This window comes from Stenella coeruleoalba (assembly GCF_951394435.1).
Source record: "Stenella coeruleoalba genome assembly, chromosome: 15".
In the NCBI taxonomy this organism is placed as follows: domain Eukaryota; kingdom Metazoa; phylum Chordata; class Mammalia; order Artiodactyla; family Delphinidae; genus Stenella; species Stenella coeruleoalba.
Window position 1 is genome coordinate 11014280 of NC_137161.1, and position 27223 is coordinate 11041502.

General features: G+C 52.1%; 2 protein-coding genes across 8 annotated transcripts in view; one reads left to right on the forward strand and one right to left on the reverse strand.

Moving 5' to 3' along the window:
- RIPOR3 (RIPOR family member 3) overlaps positions 1-10595 on the forward strand; it is a 73129-nt gene extending 62534 nt beyond the window's left edge. For all 6 annotated transcript variants that reach the window (XM_079946394.1, XM_079946397.1, XM_079946399.1 and 3 more), the window contains 9 exons: positions 1795-1925; positions 2844-2967; positions 3522-3657; positions 4287-4448; positions 5146-5307; positions 5815-6017; positions 7277-7360; positions 8472-8562; positions 8990-10595. In XM_079946394.1, coding sequence (XP_079802520.1) covers positions 1795-1925; positions 2844-2967; positions 3522-3657; positions 4287-4448; positions 5146-5307; positions 5815-6017; positions 7277-7360; positions 8472-8562; positions 8990-9093 — 1197 coding nt within the window. In that variant the 3' untranslated portion in view covers positions 9094-10595. The remainder of the gene's footprint in view (positions 1-1794; positions 1926-2843; positions 2968-3521; positions 3658-4286; positions 4449-5145; positions 5308-5814; positions 6018-7276; positions 7361-8471; positions 8563-8989) is intronic.
- Positions 10596-11280: 685 nt separating this feature from the next.
- Positions 11281-27223, reverse strand: part of PTPN1 (protein tyrosine phosphatase non-receptor type 1) — a 68474-nt gene continuing 52531 nt past the window's right edge. For both annotated transcript variants that reach the window (XM_079946228.1, XM_079946229.1), the window contains exons 5-9: positions 22533-22670; positions 18527-18736; positions 17974-18135; positions 17485-17708; positions 11281-14740 (exon numbers count right to left, since the gene is read on the reverse strand). In XM_079946228.1, coding sequence (XP_079802354.1) covers positions 14554-14740; positions 17485-17708; positions 17974-18135; positions 18527-18736; positions 22533-22670 — 921 coding nt within the window. In that variant the 3' untranslated portion in view covers positions 11281-14553. The remainder of the gene's footprint in view (positions 14741-17484; positions 17709-17973; positions 18136-18526; positions 18737-22532; positions 22671-27223) is intronic.

Here is a 27223-nt window from a genome sequence, read left to right on the forward strand (position 1 = left end):
AACCCGTGTCCCCTGCATCGGCAGGCGGACTCCCAACCACTGCGCCACCAGGGAAGCCCCCATACCTGTATTTTGAAAAATACACTTTGCATAAACAACCTAAAGTAATACCACAATAGGACAATAATTTTAAACATCTTCGAGGAAATTTTTTTTTTTTTTGGGCAAACCAAGTTAGAACAATACAAATGATTATAGGCTATGGTGTTTAGTTTGACTTTTTCAAGAGAAATTATACACATAGGTATAGGTGTATAAATTCACGTATTTATATTCATGTGTATATGTGAGGATTTAATGAGGATTTAATTTTATACGTGTGTATATATATACACGCAGTTAATTCTCACTATTCACAGATTCTGTTTTTGCAAATTCATCTACTTGCTGAAACGTGCTCGTGATGCTTTCGTGGTCATTCAGAGGCACGTGCAAAGGGGCAAATAATTGGAGTCCCCTCATGTGCAAGTTCCCAGCTGAGGCTGAAGGAGATGACACTCTTCCTTCTTTTCTCAGCTCATACTGCACCCAAGTGTCCTTTTCACCGAATATTTAGTGCTACGTTTTCCACATTTCTGTACTTATTTCTGGTGATTTCGCTGTTTGAAACAGCGCCCAAGTGCCAGGCTGAGGTGCTGGCCAGTGTTCCTGACGTGCCTTATGGAGGAAATGTGTGTGTTGGATAAGCTGTGTTCAGGCGTGAGTTAAAATGCCACTGACCTTGGGTTTAGTGTATCAGCGGTACAGCGTCTATATTAAATAAGACGTCTTTAAGCAGACACACAGAAAACAAGGTTACGTATTGATGGGTTGATGAAAATGTTGACCAGAGGCTCACGCCTCTGCATCTCCCCTGGGAGCAATTGTTCAGTTTCAAATCCAGAGATCACGACGTTACACACCGTAACTACCGTGAACAGCAAGAACTGTGTGTGTGCGCATGCGCCTGTGTGTGCGCGCATATATATATGTATATATATGTATATGTGTATATATATATATATTTTTCTATTGGGCAAGGAAATCTCTGCAACTAGTCTTACTCTTCTGTTGTTGCTCAAGGTTTTCTCTTTGGGCTCAACTTTCAGGAGCCCAGTTCTGGCTCTTGGGGCAGCATCTACTTGGGCTATGCCTTCGGTGCACTTTGTGTGAGACGAGGCCCCTGGGGATGGGAATCAGCCACAGCAGACTTGCCACTGGGAGACTCTGACGACTTGACACCCCCTCCTGCCGCCTCGCCCAGTCAGGGGCTGCCTTAAACTTCCTCTCCTTCCACGTCTCCCCGGGAGAGGAGACACCTGGAACTCAGAGGCTCACCTAGCAGCCTCTGGCCTGGGTTGTTGGGAGTTGTCTGGCCTGACCCACGCCGTATTTAGAAAATAATTTGGAATTAGTTGTTGATAGTTAAAAACTGGGCAGCTCCCCACAAATTCTAGATTTCCACCTTTTCTTGGAAAACTGAACAAGCTGGCAACCTCAGGCCTCACACTCCGGGTGGCAGGTGGCCCTCTTGGGGGAGGGCCCTGCTCTCCAGCTCTCTCCTGTCATTTGCCCTGTCCCTGTGGGTGTTTGTGACCGGTGAGATTTTTCAGATCTGCCCTCCTTCCAGCTGTCATGCCAGACCTTGTCACAGGCCGTTCCGGAGGGGCCTTGGGGACGCGTCCCCTTGCCCGTCCCTGACGCAGGGGATGGCAGCCCTGCTGAGGGACGGTGACCAGGACGCCGTTAGGGTGGGTATGCTGGGCGGGTGGCCGGGCTGCCCTGAGTTCCGGCTGTCCGTCCATCCGTCCGCAGCCCCGCGGAGCCCGCCGGGAGCACGCGTCCGCCGAGAGCCTGATGGAGTACATCCTGGAGAGCTTCTCCTTCCTCAGCGCCCACATCACCCCGCATGAGTTGGCCCTGTTTGGGGGCTCCCAGGGTCCCCGGTGAGTGCGCCCGTCCCAACGCAGCCCTGGTGACCAGCCTTGGGGCCGGGCTCTCCCACAGCCCCGCCCTGATGTCTGTTTTCTTTATTGTGGCCCCGGCCCCGCCCCGCACAGAGCAGGTCCTCCATGACCACTGAGTGAACGAGGATACCTCAGCCTGGCCCTTAGCCTTCTGCTCCGAGCGATGGGCTTTTTTTTTTTTTTTTTTTAATCTTAAAAAATAACAATAGCGCACTCAGTAGGACCTCTGACCTCTGCGGAGCAATTGCCCAAGCGACCCCGCTCCCAGTTCCTTCTGCACAACTGCCCGCCCTCACCTGCGACACCAACTGCGTTCTCGGTGAAGCAGCTCCCACCTGCCCACTCACACTGGCCTGAGCGCTTCTCCTGCACCCAAAGTTCAGCAGCACAGAAGCGTGTGAACAGGCCACATTTCTCCTCTCTTCTCACGATCCCATGGGGAGGGTGTGGCATCTCCACCCCCCTCAGGGCTCAGGCTCAGCCCCTGCCCGGAGCAGACACAGTGCTGGGTACGCTTATGTGTCACTCACCCCTCACGGCCCCGAGCTTGGGGTTCCTGCCCCCACTTTTCAGATGAATAAACTGAGACTAGGGGAGGCTGACTTATCCAGAGTCACAGAGCTAGGAATTAGTTGGAACCTTAGGCTTCTGCTACAAATTGCACAGGTGCGGGGGGGGGGGGGGCCCAATGCCATCCCAGCACCTGTTTTGAGTTGTTGCTACCTTTTGCTGCTTCTCCTTTTCTCTTAGTTTTCTCCTCAGTTTAACTCCATCTCCTTGGGACCTGGAGTTGGCCTCCCTGATCAGAGCTCTCCAGAGAGGGAGGGTTTCCTCTACCCTTGGAGGGAGCTGAACTGCTAACCGAACGGTCACCCGGTTCTTCTCAATTCAACTCAGAAAGGACAAGACTCCACCTCCACCGCCAGCGCTGAAAGCGCCGTCCAGGGAGCTCACGGCTGGTGCCCCAGAGCTGGACGTGCTGCTCACGATTCACCTCCGAATCTGCAAAGCGCTGCTGCAGGTGGGTGAGGAATGGGGGAGGGTGGGGTGGAGTCGGGTGGGGTGGCAGGTTCAAAGCGGGGGTGCTGGTGGTGGTGCTGGTGAATAGTCATGGGGTCCTTATACAGCCCAAGCCCTAAACCGAAGGCAGTGGTTGTGTCTCTTTGAGTGGCAGATGCCAGGACTCCAATCCAAACTGGCTCAGCCGAAAGGAAATTGTTTGGCTCGTAGGATTGAAAGGCCCAGAGGTGGGCTTCAGGCCCAGCTGGATCCAGGGTTTCAAACGTCATCATGACTGAGTCTTTCCCTCTCTCAGCTCTGCTTTCCTGTGTTGGTTGGCTTCACTTTCTGGCAGGCTGGCTCCTGCCGGTGGCAAAGGTGGCTCCTGGCAGCTCCAGCCTGCATCCTGTCGTCTCTACCCCTTTAGCAAAGGAGGAATCCCCAGATGACAGTCAGGGAGCTACCATCGGGATAGAAGAAAGGATGGGCACAGGGCAGGTGGGCGCCACAGGCATGGTGGTTGACCTCAGAGGGCATGTTCTGTGCTAACCCGGAGCATCATGGGTTGCTTCCCAGAAACTGGACTCTCCTAACTTGTCGAAGATGGTCCAGGAGTGCCTCCTGGAAGAAGCTGCACAGCAAAAACAGGTTCTGGAGACGCTTTCTGTGCTTGATTTTGAGAAGGTCAGCAAGGCGACATGCGTTGAAGAGAGTAAGTGCCTGTCCTCCATCCACGGACTGCCCGTGTGCGCGGCAGGAAGTGATGAGGATGAAAGCCCAGGGGGCCTCCTCGCCCTTCCCCTAACCCAGAGTTAAATGGAGCCCAGGGGACATGAGTGGGGGCAGTGGCTGGGATCAGACACACACTGTGGGGTGGGAAGGGAGGCCCGCTAGCCTCGGTCAGCTGTGTGACTCTGGGCGAACGATTCACCTCTCTGAGCCTCAGCTTCCCCATCTGTATAGGGGAGGCCGCTGGGTAGGTGTCAGCGAAGGAACCCCAGGGCACATTCAGGGCATACAGTGTGCGGTCAGACAGTAGCTGTGACCCCAGTTCTGCCTCTGCCTCCTCTGTGGGACTTCCCCTTGTCCATAAGGAGAGGCTGGTGACAGCAGCAGCCCCAGGGTTGTCGTGAGGGCTGCAGGTGGTGACCCAGATGAGGTGCTCACAGCCGAAGCTGCTTGTCTCTGCGGGTCACAATGGGACGTGGGAAAGGGACTCTGCGTTAGGCCAGGCCATCCCTCCTCCCCGACCTCTCAGGGCCTAGTGGAAGGACATCTCTGGGCTTCCTCACTGCCTGCTGTTCCCCACCGCCAGTCAGGCTTCTGAGCCTGGGCTTTCAGTCATCCCGCAGGCCACGCGGAGGAAGGGGTGCCTGAAGCTGTGGAGAGGCTGCACGGAGCCCGGCGCGGTCCTGTCCTGCCCTGGTACGGTGCTGCTGGACCAGCTCAAGAAGACGTTCCTGCACAGAGTCCGAGGGAAATACCCGGGACAACTGGAAATAGGTAGCCCCCTGCCTGTGCCCGCCCGCCTCAGAAATGCTTTGTGGATCCTCTGGGGCCTTCAGCATTGCCTCGGCAAGCCTCCTAGTAGCCCCGTCTCCACCTCTGCGAACGCCTTCTCGGCATGAAGTGGAGGCCTTTCTGAAATTGACAACAAGGCATCTCCTTTTCCTGGGGAGAGGAGGGAGGAGTCCGTGAAGCCGGGAGGCTGCAAACGTTAGTGGGCTCGTGCACCTTTCTGACTCCATGGCTTCCACCAGAACCTTAGAGGGGTTGAGAAGGAGCCTTTATGGGAAGGTAGGCAGGACTTTACCTGCCCCATAGCGGTGTCTTGAATCTCGGCTGGACTCTTTCCCAGAATGCAGAGCTGCAGCACTTTTCTCTGTTGACAACTGAAGGGTGACATACTCCAGGCAGTGGCTCTGGGCCTTAAGCCGTTCTAACCACCTGCACATTCCCAGGCCCCGGCTCTGTGATTCACACCGAGGGGCGGGTGGGGCCCAGGGCACACGGATGCACCGCAAGACTCCCAACGCGGGCCTGTGGGCCTGAGCTGGAGCACGCCCCACGCAGGCGCAGGGAGGGACACCCACCCACACGCCATCAGAGAGCCTTTAAAGTGACCCGGCCGTGGCCGGCTGAGCAGCGCCAAGGGGGCGGGGTCTCGGGCTCCCCTCACGTCGTGTCTGTGTGTTGCCAGTGTGCCGCAGGCTCCTGGAGCAGGTGGTCAGCTGCGGCGGGCTGCTGCCCGGAGCCGAGCTCCCTGAAGAACAGACCATCACCTGGTTCCAGTTTCACAGCTACCTGCGGAGGCAGAGTGTCTCCGACCTGGAGAAGCACTTCGCTCAGCTCACCAAGGAAGGTAGGGGCTGGGGTGGGGGGCACATGGCCTCAAAGCAACACACTGACGACAAAGGAGTGTCCGTCGTGGAGACCTCTGTCTCGGCTCGGCTCTGGGAAGCCAGTGTTTCAGAATCACTGTGTCTTTCTCCTCCAGCTGCTCTTTCGAGAACCAGATTTAATTAGATTCTACATTCAGCCCACGTAGAAATGAGCTCCCAGGGCAGGAGGCTTTACAAAGCACAGAGCAGAGGTCAGAACTGGACAGGTGGGCTATTGCTGGGCTGGCTGGAGTCCCTGAAGTATGGACCTGGGGTTTATTCATTTTCAGGGTGTATTTGATCCCTTGCTAGAAAGCCTTCCTGGAGATTCCAGGAGGCCCCCTTTGAGACCAATCCAGACTGTCCACTTGGTGATCACACGGGCTTGTCCTGGGATTTGCTTCTCCCTGGCTAATGCACGAGCCACAGCTGTCCAGCCCGGCGCAATCAGAGGGGACCCCGGGCCTCCTTTTTTCTGTCTCTTGTAGTAACACTCTTCGAGGAGCTGCAGTGCGTGGGCCAGGCCAAGACAGTCAGGAAGCTGAAGGGGAAGCAGCTGGGCCAGCTCCAGCCCCTGCCCCAGACCTTGAGGGCCTGGGCGCTGCTCCAGCTGGACGGGACCCCACGGGTGTGCAGGGCGGCCAGTGCTCGCTTGGCCAGCGCAGCCAAGAACAAGAGCTTTCGGGAAAAGGTACGGTGTGGGAGGCGGCAGCCCCTGGCTGCAGGTGTGTGAGTTGGGGGGAGGTGGAGGGAGGTAGGCTTCCTCTCGGAAAAACAGGGAGCAGTGAGTGACTGGGGGCTGCATCTGCGGCCGGTATGTTGATGTAGAGATACTCCAGACATGAACACAGCCTTCCGCAAGCCCTCACCACTGGCAGCAGCCAGCCAGCCCTGGGGAGGGAGCTGGCATTGCCAGGCGATCAGTGGTTAGCAGCATGCCACGTGCTCACCACCTCATTCAGCTCAGTGTTTCTAAAGCACCTTATCTATTCGGTCTCTGAGATGTCATCTGCACGTAGAATGTCTCTTAGAATTCTGACAGTCACCCTCATTTACTTTCAACTAATGTGTGTGGCTGGCTGTTTCGTTGTGCTCGGTTCACTTGAAAACCAAGAGATTGGACCCCTCTGCCTTTTAGGTTCCTGAACACCTGTGACTCTTCTAGATTTCGGGTACCAGCCCCTGTGGTGGGAGAAGGGCAATACTGGGGCCTTGGTCTCGGGCTCACCCAAGTGCCAGGCACATCCCCACTGGCCCCTCCCCCGTGCTTAACAGCCCTTACAACAATTTTGCAAAGCAGTTGCCAGCTTTCTTTTCCAGCTGAACCGACTTGGCCATGGTCATGTGACTGACAGGGCGGGGTCAGAGCTGTGACTGGGGAAGAGTGAGGAAGGGAAGAGATGCTTTTCCTTCTGGCCAAGGCAGCAGCCTCACCGAGGCTCCCTCTGTGTTCACTTCTGCTGTCCCCGCTGGACACTGGGTTTCTCTGATTCAGCATTTTTTTTTTTTTTTTTTTTGCGGTATGCGGGCCTCTCACTGTTGTGGCCTCTCCCGCCGCGGAGCACAGGCTCCGGACGCGCAGGCTCAGCGGCCATGGCTCACGGGCCCAGCCGCTCCGCGGCATGTGGGATCTTCCCGGACCGGGGCACGAACCCGTGTCCCCTGCATCGGCAGGCGGGCTCTCAACCACTGCGCCACCAGGGAAGCCCTCTGAGTCAGCTTTTTATCTAGATGGCAGTTTCGGAACGCATTTTGTAAACAGTACTAGAGAAAAAGTGTTTTCTTATGCCGTGACCCTCAGCCCAGGGACCGGCGTTTTTAGATAAATTGAATGCCGTAGCCTACAACTCGACACTGCGCACACCTGCTGTCAGCATTCAGGGGATGAGCCGTGGGCACCGTGGACTTTGCTCTCACCAGCCCCCCGTTCACAGTAACCTCATTTCCTAGGCTTTGCTCTTCTACACCAACGCCCTGACCGAGAACGATGCAAAACTCCAGGAAGCTGCGTGTGTGGCGCTAAAACATCTCAGGGTGAGTTTAACCCGTCCTTGGTGGGGATAGAGGGAAGCCTGCTTGTGGTTAATGCTGAAGTTAGTTCATTTCAAAATGATCCCACTGGGACCGAAAGAAAGAAAATCACTGCCAGTGAAGAAGCACCGTAAAGAGCTGGTTGTAGAGGAACAGCCACCAGCTCCAGCAGCAGAAGCTCTGATGGCAGAGGTCCCTCGGAAACAGTGCCCGTTTGCTCTGGCTTGGTGTGAACAAGCAGGTGGCCCCAGAGACTCACTTTTGAGCTCTTGGATTATATGGTTTAATATCCTCAATGAAAAATGTTCTAAGAGCACAATAAGCTCATTGTAGAAAAAAGAGAGTGTAAAAATACAGCAATGCAAAAATTATCCATCCTAATTCTTGAGCATCTCTGTGCATAAAACTTTTAAAATTTATATGGAATTCTGAATTACTTCCTTGGGCTAGACTTAGTGTTATCCCAGGACCAGAGAATGCATTGATAAATGTTTTTGAGACTCATGATACCACACACCCATTTACAGTCCCGAAAGCAGACAGGAGGGGATGCCCGTTTTACCTCAATCTCATCTTCATTTGTAACCCTTATTTAAAAAAAAATCATTGCCATTCTGCTAGATGAAAAATGGTCCAATACAGACTAAATTCATTCTGGAATGAACCGGCAGGAAATTCTACAAGGACCATCTGGTTATAATCAAATAACCAGTGAGTGTTAGGGTGCCCACTAGGGGGAGCTAAAGTGCACTCTGGTCCTTGGCCCTGGAGGTGATCAGGTGGTCAGCTGTGCCTGAACCAGGTCAGACGTCCTCTCCTGGTCTGACCTGGAGAGCAGGGTTGGGAGAAGAAGACGGGGTAGAATGGTCCAGGAGAAAGCAGGTGTTCTCATTTCCAACACGGGCCTTTCCAAAGGTGTCAGGATTGAAAACATGAGATGCTGCCAGTGGCACTGTGATGAACCTGAGGCCACAGGAGAAACCTGGAAGCCTTCGGAGAAGGAAGGGGCTGAAGCCGCAGAGACCATGCTAGGGCTGGTCCTGCAGGGTTTATAAAAGTGGATACCTGTTCCTTAAAATGCCCCCTAATTGTCCCTTCCCCCAACCTCAAACAGGGCATCGAAAGCATTGATCAGATTGCCCGCCTGTGCCAGTCTGACGTGGAGGCCGTGCGAGCGGCAGCCCGGGAAACCACGCTGTCATTTGGTAACGTACAGCATCCAGCGTTTCGAAGTGCAGTGGGGTTGCTGGGGCCCGTAGAAAGGTTGTGCCAGAGAGGCCACAGCCAGCTCTCAGGTGACGCAAAATAGCACACGGGACGGGCACCGTTAGCAACCTGTTTGACTGCATTTGGCCAAGGCCGGTTTCCTTTATGGCTGAGGTGGCCGTTTACGACCCTTGGGAATGAAAGCCAGATGCGAGGCAGGATTAAGGTTCAGCGGGCTCTGTCTTGGGCAAAGGGACGAGGCCCTGGGGTCCACGTGAGCCAGTCCCAAAGGCTCCCCATCCCCTACCCTTTACAACAGCACCGGAGGCCTAGGCGTCTGGAAGTACTAAGGCCACCTTGGCTCACCAGTGTAGGAAAGAGCGAGGTGGGGAGACAACCCAGTGACAGATGACCTTAATATTTCAGGTGAAAAAGGACGCTTAGCTTTTGAGAAGATGGATAAACTTTGCTCAGAACAAAGAGACGAAGCCTTTGGCCAGGAGGCAGATGTTGAAATCACAATATTTTAAAAAGCCTCAGCTAATGAGCCCAAACCCGGCACCTTTGTTTTTGCTGCTGCCCGGCCTCGACACAGGGAGGGCTTCGGGTGGAGGTACACGGTGTGCTCTCGCAAGAGCGTGAACTGGCCAGAGCTGCTCCCGGACTCTGGGCCAGTTACGAAGCCCCAGGGCACAAGTGGGACTTCTGTACGGGAGCAGAACAAGGGGCTGCACGGCACTTAGAGGGCTGCACTTCAGTCAATCAGCCTTTGGCTTTGAGAATCGGCCTGACCTTCCCCGGGGGCAGAGCCGGGTCAGTGCCAGCCAGCCACGTCACGAAGGGGCCGAGGCCAGGCAGGCGGAGGCCTGGAATCAGCAGGTCAGCTGGCTCAGCACTTCTGGTTCACTAAAGACTGGGACTGAGGAGGCGAGCAGACCGAGCGTCCCTGCTGAGGACAGAACTCGGGTCGTTCCCACAGCATCAGGTGTCACTGTGGGGAGGGCAGAGCCAGGGTTTCGACGGTTCGCCCCCTCAGCCCGAGCTGCAGCCCAAGCGCCACAGGGGAGCCGGCTGGCGGCCTGCTGACCGTGGGCCTTATTTTCACTGTGGTTCAACAGCACAAAGGAAACAAGAACATGCCGTCAGCCGAGAAGTCTTGAGTGCCATTTGCTTTGACCTCACTCATCAGAATGGAATCCATTTTCTGAAGCAAGTCAACTTAGGGTTTATTAAATAAATTGCTTCAGAAGCCATAAGCTAGTTTGAAGAAAGATTTTACTGAACATCATGTTTAAAGAAGGAAAATTAATTTCCTATTTAAGTCTATTAAAAAACCCAGACATGTCCTGGGCTGTTTCTGGGATAAGAATGTAGAGGTACCCTGGGGTCTGGATGTGGTATCAACAATGGCATTGGAAAGCTCTGTAACTTAAACATGCTCATTTACATTTCCTGTATATATTCTGTGCTTTTTGGTTTAACTCAGTATTTATTTGCCTTGTCCATATGTTGTTTTCTGAAATTTCAATTAAAATAACTTTTTATTGGCGTTCCACTCTACCTGAAAAAAGTGGAGGGTAGTGGTTGTTTTCTGGAATATCCTGAGGGAGGAAGCCATCCCTGCTGTCCCTCAGTGCTCTCTTTCCAACGTGACATAGACGCAGGGATAGAGGAGGGCTGCCTCAGGGCAGGGCTGCCCCTTGGACTCTCCACGTGCTCTCTGAGGCTCCCAGAGTCCCCTCTCCTTACAGACACCAGGCGGTGTGGCCCTTCTCTGGCCTTGGGCTCTATCTGACTTCTGCTTAGTTACAAATGTAGTTATTTTTTTCCACATTGGCATTCCTCCTCTTCATGAAAGCTTAGATGTCATTTTCTTTTTTTTTTTGGTATCTGAAAACGATTGAGGTGGCGACAGTGGGTGTGACACCAGCACCCAGGTCCCCACTGTCCTTGCTGGGTGTTGTGTGGTCACATGACCACAGACGTCGTTTCTGGGTTCCATGGATGTTGCTGCTCGGCCACAGCATAAACAGTTTACTCAGCAGCCAGCTCTGAACAGTCATAAAACCTTGGATATAAGGAAATTCTTGGTAGTATTTCTGCAACGTTGTGCAAGTCTGAAATTATTTCAGAACAAGAAGTTGAAAAATCACTTTGGGGAGACTTACATTTAATTTTGTACACGAAACGAAGACTACACGAATTGTTTATACTTCACTGTTACCTCTCAGTGTCAGTCTCCACTGATGTGTCAGTTCCACATCAAATGTGACTCGGCAGCGGTGCTGAGACATGGCCACCGTTGTGTCTTACAGGCAGCCGGCTAAGGGACACACGTTCTTGAGGTTTGAGCAGTTCTTCAAACAACCTTTATAAATTCATTAAGTTATCCAAGGGCCCTAACACTTGAAAAGGTGAGTTTTGTTGTTGCTGAAATGGGTTGAGGCCTGAGGCGCTGAATAAACACGAGGCAGGGAAAGTGCCCCCAGCCCAGAGGCACCCACGACTCCAGGAGGCCGTTGCCGTCGTAATCCTCAGATGCGGAAAAACTATAACCCCTCTTGACTGACAACATCTGCTTCACATCAGCAGGGATGGAAAGAAAACAGAAGTTGCCCAGCCTGGTTTAGGCCTATTAAGCAAAGAAATGGGAAGCACCCCAAAGCCATGTTCTTTAGAAAAAATTTTTTATTGTTGCAACTAAAATGCAAACCCATCATTTATATGGCAAGTTGGAAAACTGTACAGTTTGACAGTTCTGTGAGGTCACAGAAGACCCTGAGACGCGCCCCCCGCCCCCCATCATGCATCCATGTATACACACACCTGAAAAGGTATCATACCAAAACACCTCGCTTTTTTTTGTTTGTTTTTATTTTTGTAAAAATGGTTTATTCTATGGCCATCGTAAAAAATAATGACCTGATGAGTAAATATTGGCTTAAGGCATATAGCAGAGCAGCTCGCTACTTCTCTAACATACGTGTGACAAGATGGAGAACCATCTGTTTTCCAAGGATAGGAGGTTAAACCAGTATATCCATTTTGAAATGCTACTATATATACACACCAAACTACTACATACATATACAGGACTTAAAATAACAAACAAGCCCAACTCAAAAATGCTTACAGCCTGGCACCTCAGAGTCTTATCCACACCTCACCAAGGCTCTGCGGGGCGATGCCTCAAATGTTCCCACCACAGACTTTCTCTGCACGAGCTTCTAACACGTGAAAGGCAAAATGTGAAAATGCTGGCAGAAGAGCAGCCCGTGAGCTATAGCTGCCTTTTTTTTTTCTTGTTAAAAAAGCCACTTAATGTGGAGGTCTTAAGTTCCCCTCGCAGGAAGAGTCGTGAGCACCATCAGTCCCCAGGGTTCAAGGGCAGGGCAGACGCCTCTCTCAGCAAGGCCCCCGGACCTGAAGGGCCACAGGCTGGCTCGAAGGGACCGTCGTCCAGGCTGTTTCAAGAAGTGTGGTTTCCAACAGTCGCCTTGGTTCCAGATCACGGTCCGCTCAAGAAGAGTGTGAACTTGGCACAGTGGAGGCTGACCCCAAAGGTGTGTGTGTCGTGGGGGACCTGCCTGTCTAAGTGTCCAGAGCGTGAGGTGTGACTATGGCTTCCCACACCCTTGGAATGTCTGAGTTACAGTGGGGCCCAGCTGGACCAGGACAGGCTGGGCCTCACTAGAAGTCACCAGAGTGTCATGCCAGGAATTGGGCAAATATCTGTTACGGGACATCGCTCCGCTGCCGAATGGCAATGATTTCAGCAACGGTCTTAGGAACCAGAGCCACGTAATGCTCAGCTCATGCAAAGGTAGACTGGACTTGTACACGGAGCGCGTCAGTAAGCAGAGATCTAAGGATTTCAAGCACGTGGTATTTGATCGGGACACAAGAAGACTGTACATGCATCCTAATACACACAGGGAGAGTGGTGACTGAGACCGAGGTTCGAGCAGACAACTGGGGAGGGGAGGAACCGGGACAAAGTAATCTCACGCCATGTGTCTTAAATAGCCAAGTGTTCATTATATATTATCCCCTTGTTCTATAGACATAGGCAAACCTCTTCTCGTGTTACCCAATGAAATCACGACTGCTTACAACCGTCCTCCTTCCTAGTACTGGTCTGACGCAGCAGGCTCACGGCAAAGTCCTCCGTTCCCAGCGCTACCTGAGGGTTTATTATTGTACTTTTTGATAAAGCCCTTGGTGCAAGGCTGACATCAAAAAACGTTAACACATTATTGGTTTATGAAGATGCTAGTGCACTGTGGATGCCTTCAGGAGAAAAGACTTAAAAAATAAATATGGAGTGGAGAGGCTCACTACACGCCGTCTCCAGGGAGGGCTGTGGGAAGGATGTCGCTTGCCGCCTGCCAGGGATGCGCCGAGGGGGCACCATGGGAGGCTCGCCCCTCCACCCGCACAGGCTGCCATGCTCTGCGCCACCAGCCCAGCGCCCTCTGTGCCCTCCTCAAAAAATGGGTTGTGGGTCTGGTATTCAGAGGAAGGCGAGGGGGAGAAAAGTAGCAGGATGGAGGTGAGGCCAACCGCCCGGGGAGGGGGGCTTTAGTGCAGAACCGACGTCCGTCGGGGCGCGGAGGGCTACGCTGTCCAACGGCCCTCGCCTACGCCGGCTGCCTGCTAGGCGGCTGCGGGCTCTACGGGCAGGGGCGGACCGTGGGTGGAGGCAGGTCAGATTGTGTGTGGCTGTCGAGCAGGAACTAGGACGAAACCAAACGCTTTCAGAGGAGCCCGGCCCTGCCCCCGCAGAGCTGCGGACTCATGCAACACCTCGGCCGCCCGGGCCACTCCAGCCCCCGTGAAGGGGGTTTTGGTTATTATTATTATTTTTTTACAACAGCTCCCCCTTCCCAAAATCACCCCCGAGGAAAAAGCTGTCTGCACGTTACTAAACCATCGGATGCGCTCAAAGGTGGTTGCTTAGAAAGAGGTAAAATACTTAAAATCATTAAAAGAAAAAACAGAAGTCTCGTGAGGTGATTTCCACGACCAGAGATTTGAGGCTAATCCTCACTCTTCTCCGTAACTTTAACGGCAACACATTCTAACGTGTGGATTTCTACTGAAATGGCATTTATGTTCCAAGCAAAGTGGAAACTGCTCCTTCTGGATCTCAATGGCTGGGTGAAAAGCCGGTGGCCACCCTGTGGTGACCTCTGACCCTGAGGCAGGGGCCCTGAGGAACCCTGTTTATGGGGATGGAGCAATGGGGGCAGGACGTGCGCAAGACGGCTGTAACGAGAGGGGGCCGGTGGAGGAGCGGACAACGGGAAGCCAGTGGGACACCCTGAGCAAAAGCAGAAGCCGGGTTCTGTTTTCTAGAGACGGCCTTTTGTTGTTTTTCTTCTTAAAACGGGAAAGCTCGCAGGCACTGTCCCGGCTCAGTGCGCGCTCAGCAGAGGAAGTGCCTGAGCGAGACGATGTCCGAAACCCTCAAACCCTCTCCTCCAAAGGACTTTACATTCGCAAAAGTGTGGGAGTCTTTCCCTGGGAAATCAAATAAAAATTGTGTATCTGGTTACACCACCTAAGGGTACAAGAAAGTTTCGTAAGTGCCTAGTCTTTTTTTTTTCCCCAGAAATAACAAAAAGCTGCTTTTTATAAAGGTTAAAAACAACAATGTGTTGTAATTCTATTACTTTTTTTTCAAAAACAAATGAACAAAAAAAGAAAAAAGAAAAAAGAGAGAGAGACGTATTTGGCATTTTGTCTACTTACTCCTGAATAGGTTAAGGCCCTGAGATTAGACTCTTCTATTCTTGGGACCACAGGGCTCCTTAAGACCCCGGTGCATCAATCCTCAATTCTCTCTCGTTAGCCCTTCACAGTCCCAGACTTTGAAAACCTTTGATCTGTTTCTTCTGAGGCTGGCTCAGAGGCTCCCGCAGCACTGAGCGCTACCGCCGGGCTGGCGGCCAGGGCTTGCCGTACACGCGGTCTGGCCAGCACGTCCGTCAGTGAAAACATACCCTGTAGCAGAGGTACGCGCCGGCTGTGAGGACCGTGGCCACGCACACGTTGACCAGGAAGGGCTTCCAGTGAGTCGGCGCCTGGTCCTGCTCCTCCTTGGGCAGCGATGGCTCCCCCTGGGCGGGACCTGCCCCCGCGACCCGCCTCCGGACTTCAGTGTCTTGACTCGCGCTGAGGAATGAGGGGGGCAGAGGCGGGTTACTCACTCGGGAAAACAATGGCAAGGATGCTATTACTCCCGGAGGAATTCTAGGAAAAAATGAGCCACGTGGAAGCAGAGCCTGCTGATGCTGACACTGGCCAGAGGCCCGCCTGTCACCGCCTCCCTCCCAGGGCCCGACAGCAGGGCCAGGGTGGGGTTCCGGAGACCCGCGGACTCCTCAGTGACGGGGCTGGGTAAGGGTCTGAGGAGCAGTACAGCCCCTGGGGCCGCTTGTGGAATGTTCCCCTTCAGATCAGGGAAGGTAACAGTGCGACCACAGGCTTCCACTCCCTCCCCGGGGCCTGACAGACGTGGACACACAGAGGCCTTTGTTGCTGCTGACATGCGAACACCACACATCTGCAGTGCTGACCCTCTGCCCTCCCCGCTGCACGCCCAGCCAGTCCTGCCAGCAGGCCCACTTCCCAGGTGTCCCGTGTGCAGTCAGTTGACTACCTTGCTGGGGGCAAGCCAGAGCCACCCTGTAGGGCTGTCCCAGGACAGGCCAGCAGAGGCTGTGGGCCTGGGTGCAGCCAGACCCTGCCTCTCCCCTCCCCACCTCTCCCAGGCCGTTGCCCTCCCACCCTTGCGTCCATCGAGGCGGCCCTGGCCACAGGAAGTCCTGCCTCCCACAGGCCTCTCCATGGCCCTGCTGCCCCAGCAGCCTCCCGCGTGACTGGCAGGACCATCCGGGGGCACCACCTCCCCAGGAGACAGGAGGAGGCTGCACGAAGCACCCTTCTCGGCGCCCACCCGGTGAGGCCCCAGCCGCAGGGCTGAGGCCTGTGTGCACGTGGGCTCCCCGCCCTCCCCGGTGCCCAGAGGCGCATAGGTTCTTGGTCCCACTCCATTCTTTTCCTGGAATTCTCTGGCTTTCAGCTTCCCAAATCCACACTTCCCTGCTCACCACCTTCACCCACAGAATGTGAAAGGCACCTTTCTCTCCACTGTCTTCATGAATAAAGAAACAGGACCAATGACACAAATTTGACCCAAGTCACGTGCCAGCTCCCATCCCTCTCATCCTCGGCCCTCGGCGAGCCCTCAAAGGGAGCACGCCAGCCCCCCCTGAGAGTGTCAAAAGAGGCCCTGGGAACCGGGGCACAGTCGCACTTGTTCAGCACCTGCTCTGGGAGGCCCCGCTGGACAAGTGTCTCTCGAGCCCCAGAACCGGACCCGGTGTTCCTGTGATGAGGGCCAGTTGCACAAAAGGCCCTGGGGAGTAGGTTCATGGGCCAGGACTGGGACCTGGACACCAGCATTTAGCAAAGTGCCCGGGGAAGATTTTGATGATCAGTTTAGCCAGAGGCCCCGGTGGGGCACACACTGTGTGTGACCTGCTTTCTCATGCATGACCGTTCCAGTGTCCGGCCGTAACAATACACCCTGATCCCATTCTTTAATAGCTGCAGAATATCCAACACAGGGAGAAAGCACGACTTATCTAATCCCTGGATACACAATCAGCTCATCTCTAGATTTTCACCATTAGAAATAATGCCACCACGAACACCTCGACCTGTACATCTCTGCACACCTGCTTGAGAACTCCTGCTGGCTGAGTTTCTAGGTGTAGACAAACGTGGGGTCAAAGTGTGCACTAATCTTAAACTGCCCTCCAAAACTGCAGGCACCAAGGGCACTGCCTCCACGGTCTCAGGCTCGGGCTAACCCCCGTTCATCCTTCAAGCTTGTGCACAATGCCACCTCCTGCTGGCAGCCTTCCTTGACCACCCAGGGAAGGTTGGGTGTCTCCTCTCTAAGGCTGACCCCCTCAGCGTGCACCTCCATCACACCCCTGTCCATGGGCCACCACCACAATCTACTGCTCCCTTGCCAGTAAGATGGTCTAGAACACAGACCAGGGGCTCCAGTCTAGTTATCTCGGGGTTTCACATGCATCAGTAGGTGCTCAGTAATCTTTGTCAAACTGTAAGGAAGCAAAACGGCAATCAACTCAATCAAGACCACATGAAAAGGGGGACTTCCCTGGTGGTCCAGTGGTAAAGAATCCGCCTTACAATGCAGGGGATGCGGGTTCGATCCCTGGTGAGGCAGCTAAGATCCGACATGCTGCGGGGCAACTAAGCCCACACGCCACAACTACTGAGCTCGCGCACCTCAACTAGAGCCCGCGTGCCCTGGAGCCTGCGCGCCAGAGCTAGAGAAGAGGAAACCCGCACGCCACAACTAGAGAGGAGCCCGCACACCTCAACGAGGATCCCACGTGCCACAACTAAGACCCAATGCAGCCAAAAATAAATAAACAATAAACAAATCTTAAAAAAAAAAGACTACATGAAAAGGTTAAGTACCCCAAGACCATTCTGGGGGCTGAAGGTACGTGGTCAAGCCTGGATATCAGTTTCAGGACTGGCCTGAAGTCCAGGGCAGGTTTCTGTCTTTGTCGCTGTCATCACCGGGCTGGAAGACCTGACTCAGTCGCACCAGACCCCTGATTCCAACAAGCACCACCAGGTGGTGCTAGATCCCCGCTAAAGCAGTCACTTCCCGGGGCCAACCTGTGGCTCAGTCAGAGGCTCCTCCAGCTGGGGGAGGAGCAGGGACGGTCCAGGGGCCTGTTCCTCAAGAACACAGAAGCACCGTTTGCCAAGAGGAGGCTGGGTCCACAGGGTTTCAATATCAATATGTATTTCTGGAACAGAAGGCCATTTCCCCTCACCCCCAGCAAGCCAGGACCCTCTCACATTACCTTTCCAGGCTGCAGGGGGCGGTTAAGAGGGTTCTGGTTTCTTCCTTGACGGGCCCGTCTTCTTTAACCTCCTCAGTCTCAGCTGTCACCCACTGGTGGTTTGCGAAGAACTCCTTGCACTTCCCATTGTGTGGCTCCAGGATTCGTTTGGGAGGCCGGGGAGGTGGGGGGATGTGCTCGGGTGGAGGCTCCAGGTCCTCGTGGGAGAGCTCTTTCCATTGTTCCTTGAAAAAGCAGCAAGAGGAAGTCCCGTGAGATTTCACGTTTGGCTGATCTGTCAGGAAACCTGCTCCCCTTTAAGTGAGCACTTCAAAGGCAGAAATTGGAACATGGTGAAACCTTCCACAACTTTTTAGCTATTTAAACACGAAGCCCAGCTATTTCCTCTGACCCAGGATACTGTTTCAACGTTTACAATGAACAGCCTCCTTCTTTACAGGCAAAAATTTAAAACCCACACACCTGGATTAAAGCAAAAGCACTGCTGACCTGTACTGAAGAGTCTCCCATGATGAACTTGGCGCCTTCGATCACAGCCAGGTAGGAGAAACGGAGCTGGTCTGCTGTCTGGATCAGTCCCATCCGAAATTTCCGCATTTCTAACAGAACTTTCTTGATATCAACAGAAGAAGGGTCTTTCCTTTTGTCCATCTGAAAGCCAGAGAGGAGACACAGCTCAGTGAGGTCCAAGCCTCAAGTACAACGTGACTGTATATGTCCTGGAGCGTGCCAGTTCCTATTCAGGAAAAGTCATAGCGAGGAAGGCAGAATTCTAGAAAATGTGGCAAAATTGGGACCATTTGAGCACAGGGGCAAAATGAGAGGGAAGGGGATTCTCTGGATCTTCCACATTAAAATTAAGGGCCTCCCTTCAAATGAAGCTATTTAGGGTAAAGCTCCTTTCATGGGAAGGAAGCTATTAAAAAGTGAAGATCAAAGCTAGTTTATTGCAGAGACAGTTAACAGAGAAGCTGTGGCTGGGCCAGACTGGAGGTTAAAATGTGCTCCCTTCTCTTCTCGGGGTATTTAAGGGCCTTCTTACCAGCAAGAGGCAGGTGTCAGCCAGACAGAAGGTCCCCGATCTGCCGATGCCAGCACTGCAGTGCACCACAATGGGGCCGTACTCCATGCTGAGCGACCCCGACTCGCGGACTTTGAAAAGAAAGTTCAGAAACGAGGCTGGAGATTCAGGGACTCCAAAGTCAGGCCACGTGGTATAATGGAAATGTAAGATCTCTCGAGTTTCTTGAGACTGGAAGAGAAATATACTCATGACGATTCTAAGAGAATCACCTGTACAGAAATCATTAATTCCAAGTAAGCATGAAGTGCCTTTCCACCCACCTAACTCCAAGAGTAGCCTTAATTCTCAGATTTTTCTCCCCGGGTCCACAAACCCAGTGAACAAATACCAAGCCCCGAGTGGACCCCAGGTTGCTCCTGCTTCAACTGCCCCTCCTTTAGGATGGAACAGTCTTGCCCACAAGAGCCCTTGTCTCCAATGTTCCTCTCACTTCTGCCGTCTTCATGATTACAACCGATTTCTATCCGCCCCACAAGTCAAAATGATGCTTCGCTGCCACCCACAGCAATCTTGTCATCAAAGGCCTCGGGGTTTCACATGAAAGAGTGGAAATGTAACTGCACGTGTGGGGCACCAGCTCTGGGAAACTCGGGGCTTTCCTTACAGAACTATCTGGATGCCTCAGAGAATTGTCATTTTACAGAAAAAAGTTACCAACTCAGTCTCCAAAGACAGGAGGCTGCCACGTGTGGCTCAATATCCAGCTGAACAGATGGTCCACGATGAGGAGGAGGATGCTGACAAGACCAGCTGCACTGGCCCCACAAGCGGAGCGCTTACCGTGTTCCAGTGTGGGCACGAGAGCTCACTGGGTTCTCACAGCAATCCCTCGAGGCACGTAGTCCCGTTACTCCCATTTTCCAGATTAGAAGACTGAGGCTTGGCAGCTAACCCTCCATTAAGTGGGGGAGCAGGAGTTTAAATCTAAGCTTGGTTGACTCCAGAGCCCACTGCAGGAACTCTTGAAAGGAGGAGGACCCTGGCCCTTGTCTCCTAGCCCAATCTGCTCACTGTGGAACAGAAAGAACGGCCTCTGGTGCTGTTTCCAGCTCCGCTCCTTCCTCTGAGCCTCTGAGACTCCACTCCCAGGGTGGACAACTGGTCGCCAGGAGCAATGATCAAAATGTAGTCCTTGCTGAGGAGAGCACCCAAGATTATACTAAGGCAAGAGCCCACAGTAATGGGAGCCAGTCACAGGGGAAGTAAGGCCTGCAGACAGGAACCACCCCAGCTGCGCAGCGCCAAGGGCCAAGCCAGTGCCTAGGTTACCTGGACAGCAGCTGATGGTGAAACACTTTGGGCCAAAGACCCGCTGACTGACAATGTCTCCCTTCGTTTGGCAAATGTCCATAACGTGCCTCCCGTGTGTCCGGCACGATGAGGTAATGACCCCGCGCCCTGCCCTCCCAATGCTCACAGCTTAGTTACAGCAACCTTCCCTGACCCTAGTGTGATGAAAACGTGTGAAAAGGACCCACAAAAACAGCAAGGACCTAACATCAGCAGAGAACACACACGTGTCGCCCTGCACCAGCTATTACACACACTGGTATCTTTCTGCAGAACTGGAAAAAATCTGCTTATGACATTAGGATAACTTATAGAACCACACCAAACAATTCCATACTTTCCTCCCTAGAAAATGATCTCCTTATATCCTTTAATGGCTTAAAAGAGAAATGTGTCTTCTATTTATTTTGGAACAGAAAAGCACTTAAAAATAGATTTTTTAAAAAATGGAATAAGAAGGGCTTCCCTGGTGGCGCAGTGGTTGAGAGTCCGCCTGCCAATGCAGGGGACGCGGGTTCGTGCCCCGGTCCGGGAAGATCCCGCATGCCGCAGAGCAGCTGGGCCCGTAAAGCCATGGCCGCTGAGCTTGCGCGTCCGGAGCCTGTGCTCTGCAATGGGAGAGGCCGCAACAGTGAGAGGCCCGCGTACCGCAAAAAAAAAGGAATAAGAAAACATGCCAAAAGCAAGTTCCTTCTTTTAATTCTTAAAAAGGTGTGGGTTACCTTCTGTTTACTCCCTCCCTCACGGCTGCCCACCTCTTTCTCAAGGAATTCATTCCAAACGTGTGCTCGGCCAGGTACACGTCTGACAAAAGACTTTTTCAAAACCACGTCTGTTTGGAGCAAACAGATCTCCCCCAAACCTCCAAGCTGCTGCCTCTGCTCTGCCACGCAAACAGCACAAACCTCTTCTGCTCTGTCCAAATTCTGTTTCCCTCATGAAGCAAAGGAAATTTTCTCAAGAGTTTGCCGGAAGTCACTTGCAATGTCAGGCTTGCAAACGCTCAAAAGCATTAAAAAAGTCTACCACGTAATCCTCCAGGCACATACCAATCCACTGCCAACATTATTGCTGAAAATCCTCCGTATCAAACCCCTCCATAAATCACACCCCGAGAGCCTGCATGCGGCTATGGCCGGGCTTGGGGCTCCAGCGCTAGTGCACAGGGGGCGGCAGGGGGACCTGGACCCACTGCACAGCTGCATTCCTCCAGAGCCACGGGATTTTAACCTCTTCTCCACTTCCAGTCACCTGCGTAAGTTCTCGATCTTACTTCGACTATTAATCCCACCCCAGGCGTCACGGTGACTATAAAGCAGTAAACTGAAAACTAAGATGCAAATAGAATCCAGGGGCAGATTCCTCCTCTTCAGCCCCGGCCCGCAAGCCCCGACACCAGTCCCACCGCCCCCAGATAAATCCACGTTCCTTCGACCCCACAGAACCTGTGAACCCTTCCCGGCACGTGCTCTGAGCCTATGCTGCTCTCACACTGCACACGGACCACCTTCTGGAAGGCTTTCAAAAACCCTATCTGACAGGGGGGCAGACATAGACGCAGTGAGAACGGTGCCCTTTGCCTGAAGTCTGACAATTTGATATGCTGGGGCCAGGAATCAACCCCAGGCAGTCTGATTCCAGGAGGCAGTGGCTGACCGTGTTTGAGGGTGTCCCCAGGAGCTGCCGTCAGCTCCCTTCCACTGTGCCCACTACAAGCATGGTTCCCCAGAGTGATGGCTCCGGGCGAACCACTCAGCCTCCCCGAGGGCAGGGTCTTCCGTGATGCCGCTTCTAGCACACTGCCCAGACATATTCCAAGACCATCATTTAATGATAGCTGGCAGGTGGTGTTACAAATTCTCCCCACACATGGGCTTCCCTGGTGGTGCAGTGGTTAACAATCCGCCTGCCAAGGCAGGGGACACGGGTTTGAGCCCTGGTCCGGGAAGATCCCACATGCTGTGGAGCAACTAAGCCCGTGTGCCACAACTACTGAGCCCACGTGCCACAACTACTGAGCCTGTGCTCTGGAGCCCACAAGCCACAACTACTGAAGCCCGCGCACCTAGTGCCCATGCTCTGCAACGAAGAGCAGCCTCCGCTCGCCGCAACTAGAGAAAGCCCGCGCACAGCAATGAAGACCCAACGCAGCCAAAAATAAAATAAATGAGATAAATAAATTTATTAAAATTAATTAATTAATTAATTCTCCCCACACAAACAAGCCCAAGACTTCATCTAGAAAACTTTCACTGACTATGAACTGGGAGTCAGCCCTGGAGGGCCCTTCTTCCCTCACTTCAGACTAAAGAGACTGTGGACCACAAGAGAGGCCCACGTGCTCTGCCATCACTTTAGTCCCTCTGCAGTTGCAAAGGCAGGAGCAGGAACAGGTAAGGTTTAGGTCAGAACTCCCTTTTCCCTAAGAACTGGTGTTAACTAGTGTTGGGAGAGAGCTCTGTGGGGAAGGAGGCAGGTGAGACCCGCCCCCAGGCACCTCTTGTCACCTGGTAAGTAAGCAGGTAAGCTCTACTCACCATAGTGCTAAAACTACTTCTTGCTCAGAGCACAGAAAACCACTGGCATAAACAACTGGTGTTCAGTAGTATCACTCAAGTGAAAAGACATCTCAACCAGTAACTGTCTGAAGTACTTAAGCGCATGCCATACTCACTGTGAGGTTTTCCAATTCTAATTGTCGTACTGTGTAATATGACTTAATATCTTCAGAGATCAATGTCAATTTCAAATTTGTGTCTTCAAAGATCATTTCTTCTTCTTCTTTTTGTGGCCAGTACTGTGCACATTTTAACTAGGGGAGAAAATAACATTGAACTATTGTGAGCAACTGACAGTCTTCCTATGGAGGTTTGAAGTACCGTCCACGAGCTTTATGATAACCCAAAGACCCAGGGTTTTCTGACCTTGGAGGTCGCCATCAATGTAACCTGCCTGCCTCCAGAGGAGATGGGGAGGGGGTCTGTGAAGATCTAGACCAGGACTAGTCAGGCAGACAGGACTTGCACTTCCAAACCCAGCTGCCCCGGTTTTCCACACAGCGAAGTGTTCCAGGGGTCTGATCCTCTCCCTATCACCCATGAAGGAAGCCAGATGGCACACAAGGTTTAGTCTCTCATGAACTACTTTATGTAGCCATTTCAAAGGTTATCAAGACCCTGATGGGTGCTCTCGGCATAGCGCAGACTCCCTACCCTGGGGACGATAACCAAGGCTAGAAGAGACCACATGAAACACCGTAAAAAGCTTGAAGGGCTGTAATCAAATGCAAACCAGAATCGAGAAGGTTTGCAGAGGGGTCCTCCAAGGCTGGGGATCACCCACTGCCCCACCCCACCCTTTCATTCTGGTTCGGTTCAGTTCAGAAAAATCCCTTGTTGTAGTTTAAAAATTTTAGAAACTACTTGATGCTCTTGATTTAAACGTAGCTCATTAACATTTTCCTTAAAGCAAGCAAACTCCCGAAGATTTGGTTTCATTTAGAGTTCAAGAAAGAAAATCTGAGTCAAATTTAGTGGCATGCTTTGCTTGAGCCAAGTGTCTACGCCAGACATTTCTGGTTGCTGATGACTGTTCTGGATTAAAACAGCAGGTAGATGGGGGCTAAGCTGCCAGGTCCATAAGCCAGAGGAACCGACATATGTCCCCAGACAGAGGGACCCTCAAAGATGGTATGACTTTCAGCAAATGAAATATCAGTGTGTGTAAACAGCTCTTTGGGAAATGGTACAAGTTCAAGACCCTTATAATTCAACATGCATTGACTCAGAGGAGCCAGGAGGCTCTTGAAGAGGCTGAAGACAGAACAACAAAAGCCCATCGGTCCTGCTTTAATGAAAACCAAAGCAACAGAAAAAAGGGAGGGAAACAAATTAAGAAACACCACACTGAGATGCCAACACAGCATCAAACTTTATGGTTTCCGAACAGAAGGCCAATAAGAGCCTGGACACTGGCCTGTTTTAAAGTTTTGGCCAGTTTCACCCTCCCTGCACCAATGGTGAGCGCCAAAGATGAACCCCTGGAACAGAGCCCATCTGTCAGCACCAAAGAGATCCTGCCACTCAGGACACAGAAGCATCAATGGCATGGCACGATCCCATGCTTAGCCAAAGTGGGTGAGGCAGATGACAGCAAGACTTCAGGAGACGCTTAAAGGATGCATTCATTCCCACACTTCAAATCATTAGACCTGTGTAATGCCTTGAGACTCCAGAAACAGACTGCCCTGGTAGGTCCAAAACCACGTGTGCTGGAGTGGGCACCCAATTCAGTGAGCAGACCAAGAGTAAAGCAAAGAAGCAGAAATGCAGAATGGCGAGCTGCTACCAAAGAAGAGGCCAATGTTTTCATGCCTCACGGGCAGGAAAGGCAAGTCTTTTCAACCTCACGTCCACACAGCAAGCAATCACTTTCAAAAGCAAATATAAAGCCTTACAAATCTCTGTAATCTGGGTAAAGAGCAAGACTTTGGAACTCTACAGCTGAGGAATTCTGGCACACACTAAGTGTCAATACTTATTTAAAAAACAGGAGTTCTTAAAAGAACTCTTAGGCATCTATAGCAACATGCCACGGTCTGCTGTCATTTCCTGTAGAAATTTTTATTGTAAACATATGCAACAAAACAAAACAAAATAAGCACAATATCAACTACTTCCTGTTATCCTGTTTAGTTGATACATAGTGACCGGAAAAGGCGATTTATTTTATTAGAAAGCAGTCCTTCTTCAGGGTTAAAATTGAGGCATGTTTTGGGTTGGCACCAAACAGCCACATGGCAGTGCCAAAGTACTGGCATCTGTCATACCTGCTGTTACCACCATGAAGGCGGGTGTGAGAGAGTCCTTGCTTGGGTCCATCTAAGACAAAGAGCTACGCCATCTTGAGAAAAATCCATGAAAGTCATCTGGGGTGACCCTGTGATGGGTGATTTGGCTGAAAGAAGAATGAACACAGAGAACTAAAAGCAGAGTACGAGAGAGATGCACAAAGCCTAAAGCACCTATGATACAAAACCTAGTGTCTCGGGCCTGAAAGCACTTGAAATCAAACAGCATCTTTAGTAGGGATTTCAGGGGAGAGATATGGGCGATGTTTCTGGTTGAACATGGCTTTGCTACTTCCCCCTAGACAACAAGCCCGGCCCCTACACACATGCACTCTATCCCATCATGTCTAAACTCAGTTTTTAAACTGAATGAATGAGAACTTTGGCCATTTGGATGACCTTAGTCTAACACACACGATCATTTTCTGCACAACGGTTTTCCAGGAAGCACAGGGTCCCAAAAGGGTAACGGGCAGGTCTGCCAAAAATACAGGGAGAACATCTACCACTGTTTGGTGAAAGAAGGAAACCAGAAAACAAATATGCATTACATGGAAACGCTCTGCAAGCTGGTTTTCACCACGGGCTGTGTGGAGAAGTTATAATTAGATTAGTTGAGCAAACAAGACAATGCAATTTCTTATAATTTTCCCCAGTCAGCCCTTATGGGGTGATAACATTGAGGCCGAATTAAAAGTGTTTATCCCAAGGAAACTTTAAGAACCATAAACCATACGTTGCTTTCCATGCCAATCTGCAGGCCCAAAAGACCCACAGTAAAAAGAAGAGCTGCAAAGGAAAACAGGGATTACTGTCACATCATCACAGTAAACTACAATAAAAACCAACTAGTTTTTTTTTGTTGTTGTTTTTTTAATGGCCAACATAGCAGTCCAAGGGGAAAGGTTGTCACAGTGGATCTGTGGTCCATTTACGTTCGGCCTTGGGTGGGCGACAACCAAGAGCAGGGCCTGGTGACAAACATGTGACTGCAGTACAGGGCCACCACTCCTGGTGTCCTGTGGCAACAGTAGCTAAAGCAAACCGCGTGCAAATAGCAAAGAGGTTTCATCTGAACTTTTAGTAACAAATAAAAGGCAAATGCTACCATATCTGATGATTTTAAAATAAATAAGTCATGATTTAATATTCTCAACCCTCCATACGACTACAGAGTGTTTCTCAACTGAGGGCAATTCTGCCTCCCAGGGGACACTGGACAATGTCTGGGGACATTTCTGATGGCTTCAACCTGGGGTGGGGGTGATACTGGCATCCAGTGGGCAGAGACCAGGGATCCTGCTAAACACCCTCCAACGCACAGGCCGGCCCCCCAAGACAGAGAGCGATCTGGCCCAAACATCAGCAGCGATGAGGCTGGAAGACCCCGAAGGGTCATCTGTGCTCAGCACCTGCACCGGCCACCGTGTTTCACTTCTCCTTGAGGAGTGCGTGTATTGCGGGAACCTCGTGTTTTGTTTCTTTACTCAAAACTGCTGACAAGAGTGGTGATGGGGCTTCCCTGGTGGCGCAGTGGTTCAGAATCTGCCTGCCAATGCAGGGGACACGGGTTCGAGCCCTGGTCTGGGAAGATCCCATATGCCGCGGAGCAACTGGGCCCATGAGCCACAATTACTGAAGCCTGCGCGTCTGAAGCCTGTGCTCTGCAACAACAGAGGCCGCGATAGTGAGAGGCCTGCGCACCGCGATGAAGAGTGGCCCCCGCTTGCCACAACTAGAGAAAGCCCATGCACAGAAACGAAGACCCAACACAGCCATAAATAAATAAATAAATACATTAAAAAAAAAAACGAAAATAAAAAACAAGGTTTAAAAAAAAAAGAGTGGTGATGGGTGAGGGTTTGCTTCACATTTGCAACTTCACATTTTATTAATCAAGCCACTGCAGAGAAAATCAAAAACCACTCTCACTGTAAACATTTTTTTCTAAGACAAGAAGCATCACTACATCAACTGAACACTCAGGTAAGCTCTTTACACCTGTGAGTGCGGAGCGAATAAATACTCTCTTTCAAGAAAAGGAGGCAGAGGCAAAAGTATGATTTTAAACATGTGCTGTCGTACGAAGGCCATTTGTTGTAACCAAGACCGTTCCTTTCCGGGTGCGGGAGGGAAGAGGCTTTGTGGCGAGTGCTTTACTGCTTTAGGTTTTCACCGCTCACGTTTCCTTTGATGTGTTACTTCTTTGCACTTGTATTTTTTCCCTTTAGGGCCACGACTGTGCTTTCTTCAGAGGGGTGGCGTCTCCGGAGTCTTCATGTTCTCCTGGCAAGCCACGGCCGCATCCTGACACAGCCAGGACAGCTGCGACAGCAGTGCCCCCGCTGAGCCCCAGAGAGCACAGTGCCAGCACCTGGCCGGGCCTGGGCCACACGCTCCTCCCGGTCTCCGTGCTCCTCAGCCCACCTCCTCCCGGGGCCTCCACCTCTGAGGCTGCGGAGCCCCGGCAGTGCTGGTGCTGGCTGCGAGTGTCTGCTGCTGGCCGTGTCTGGTGC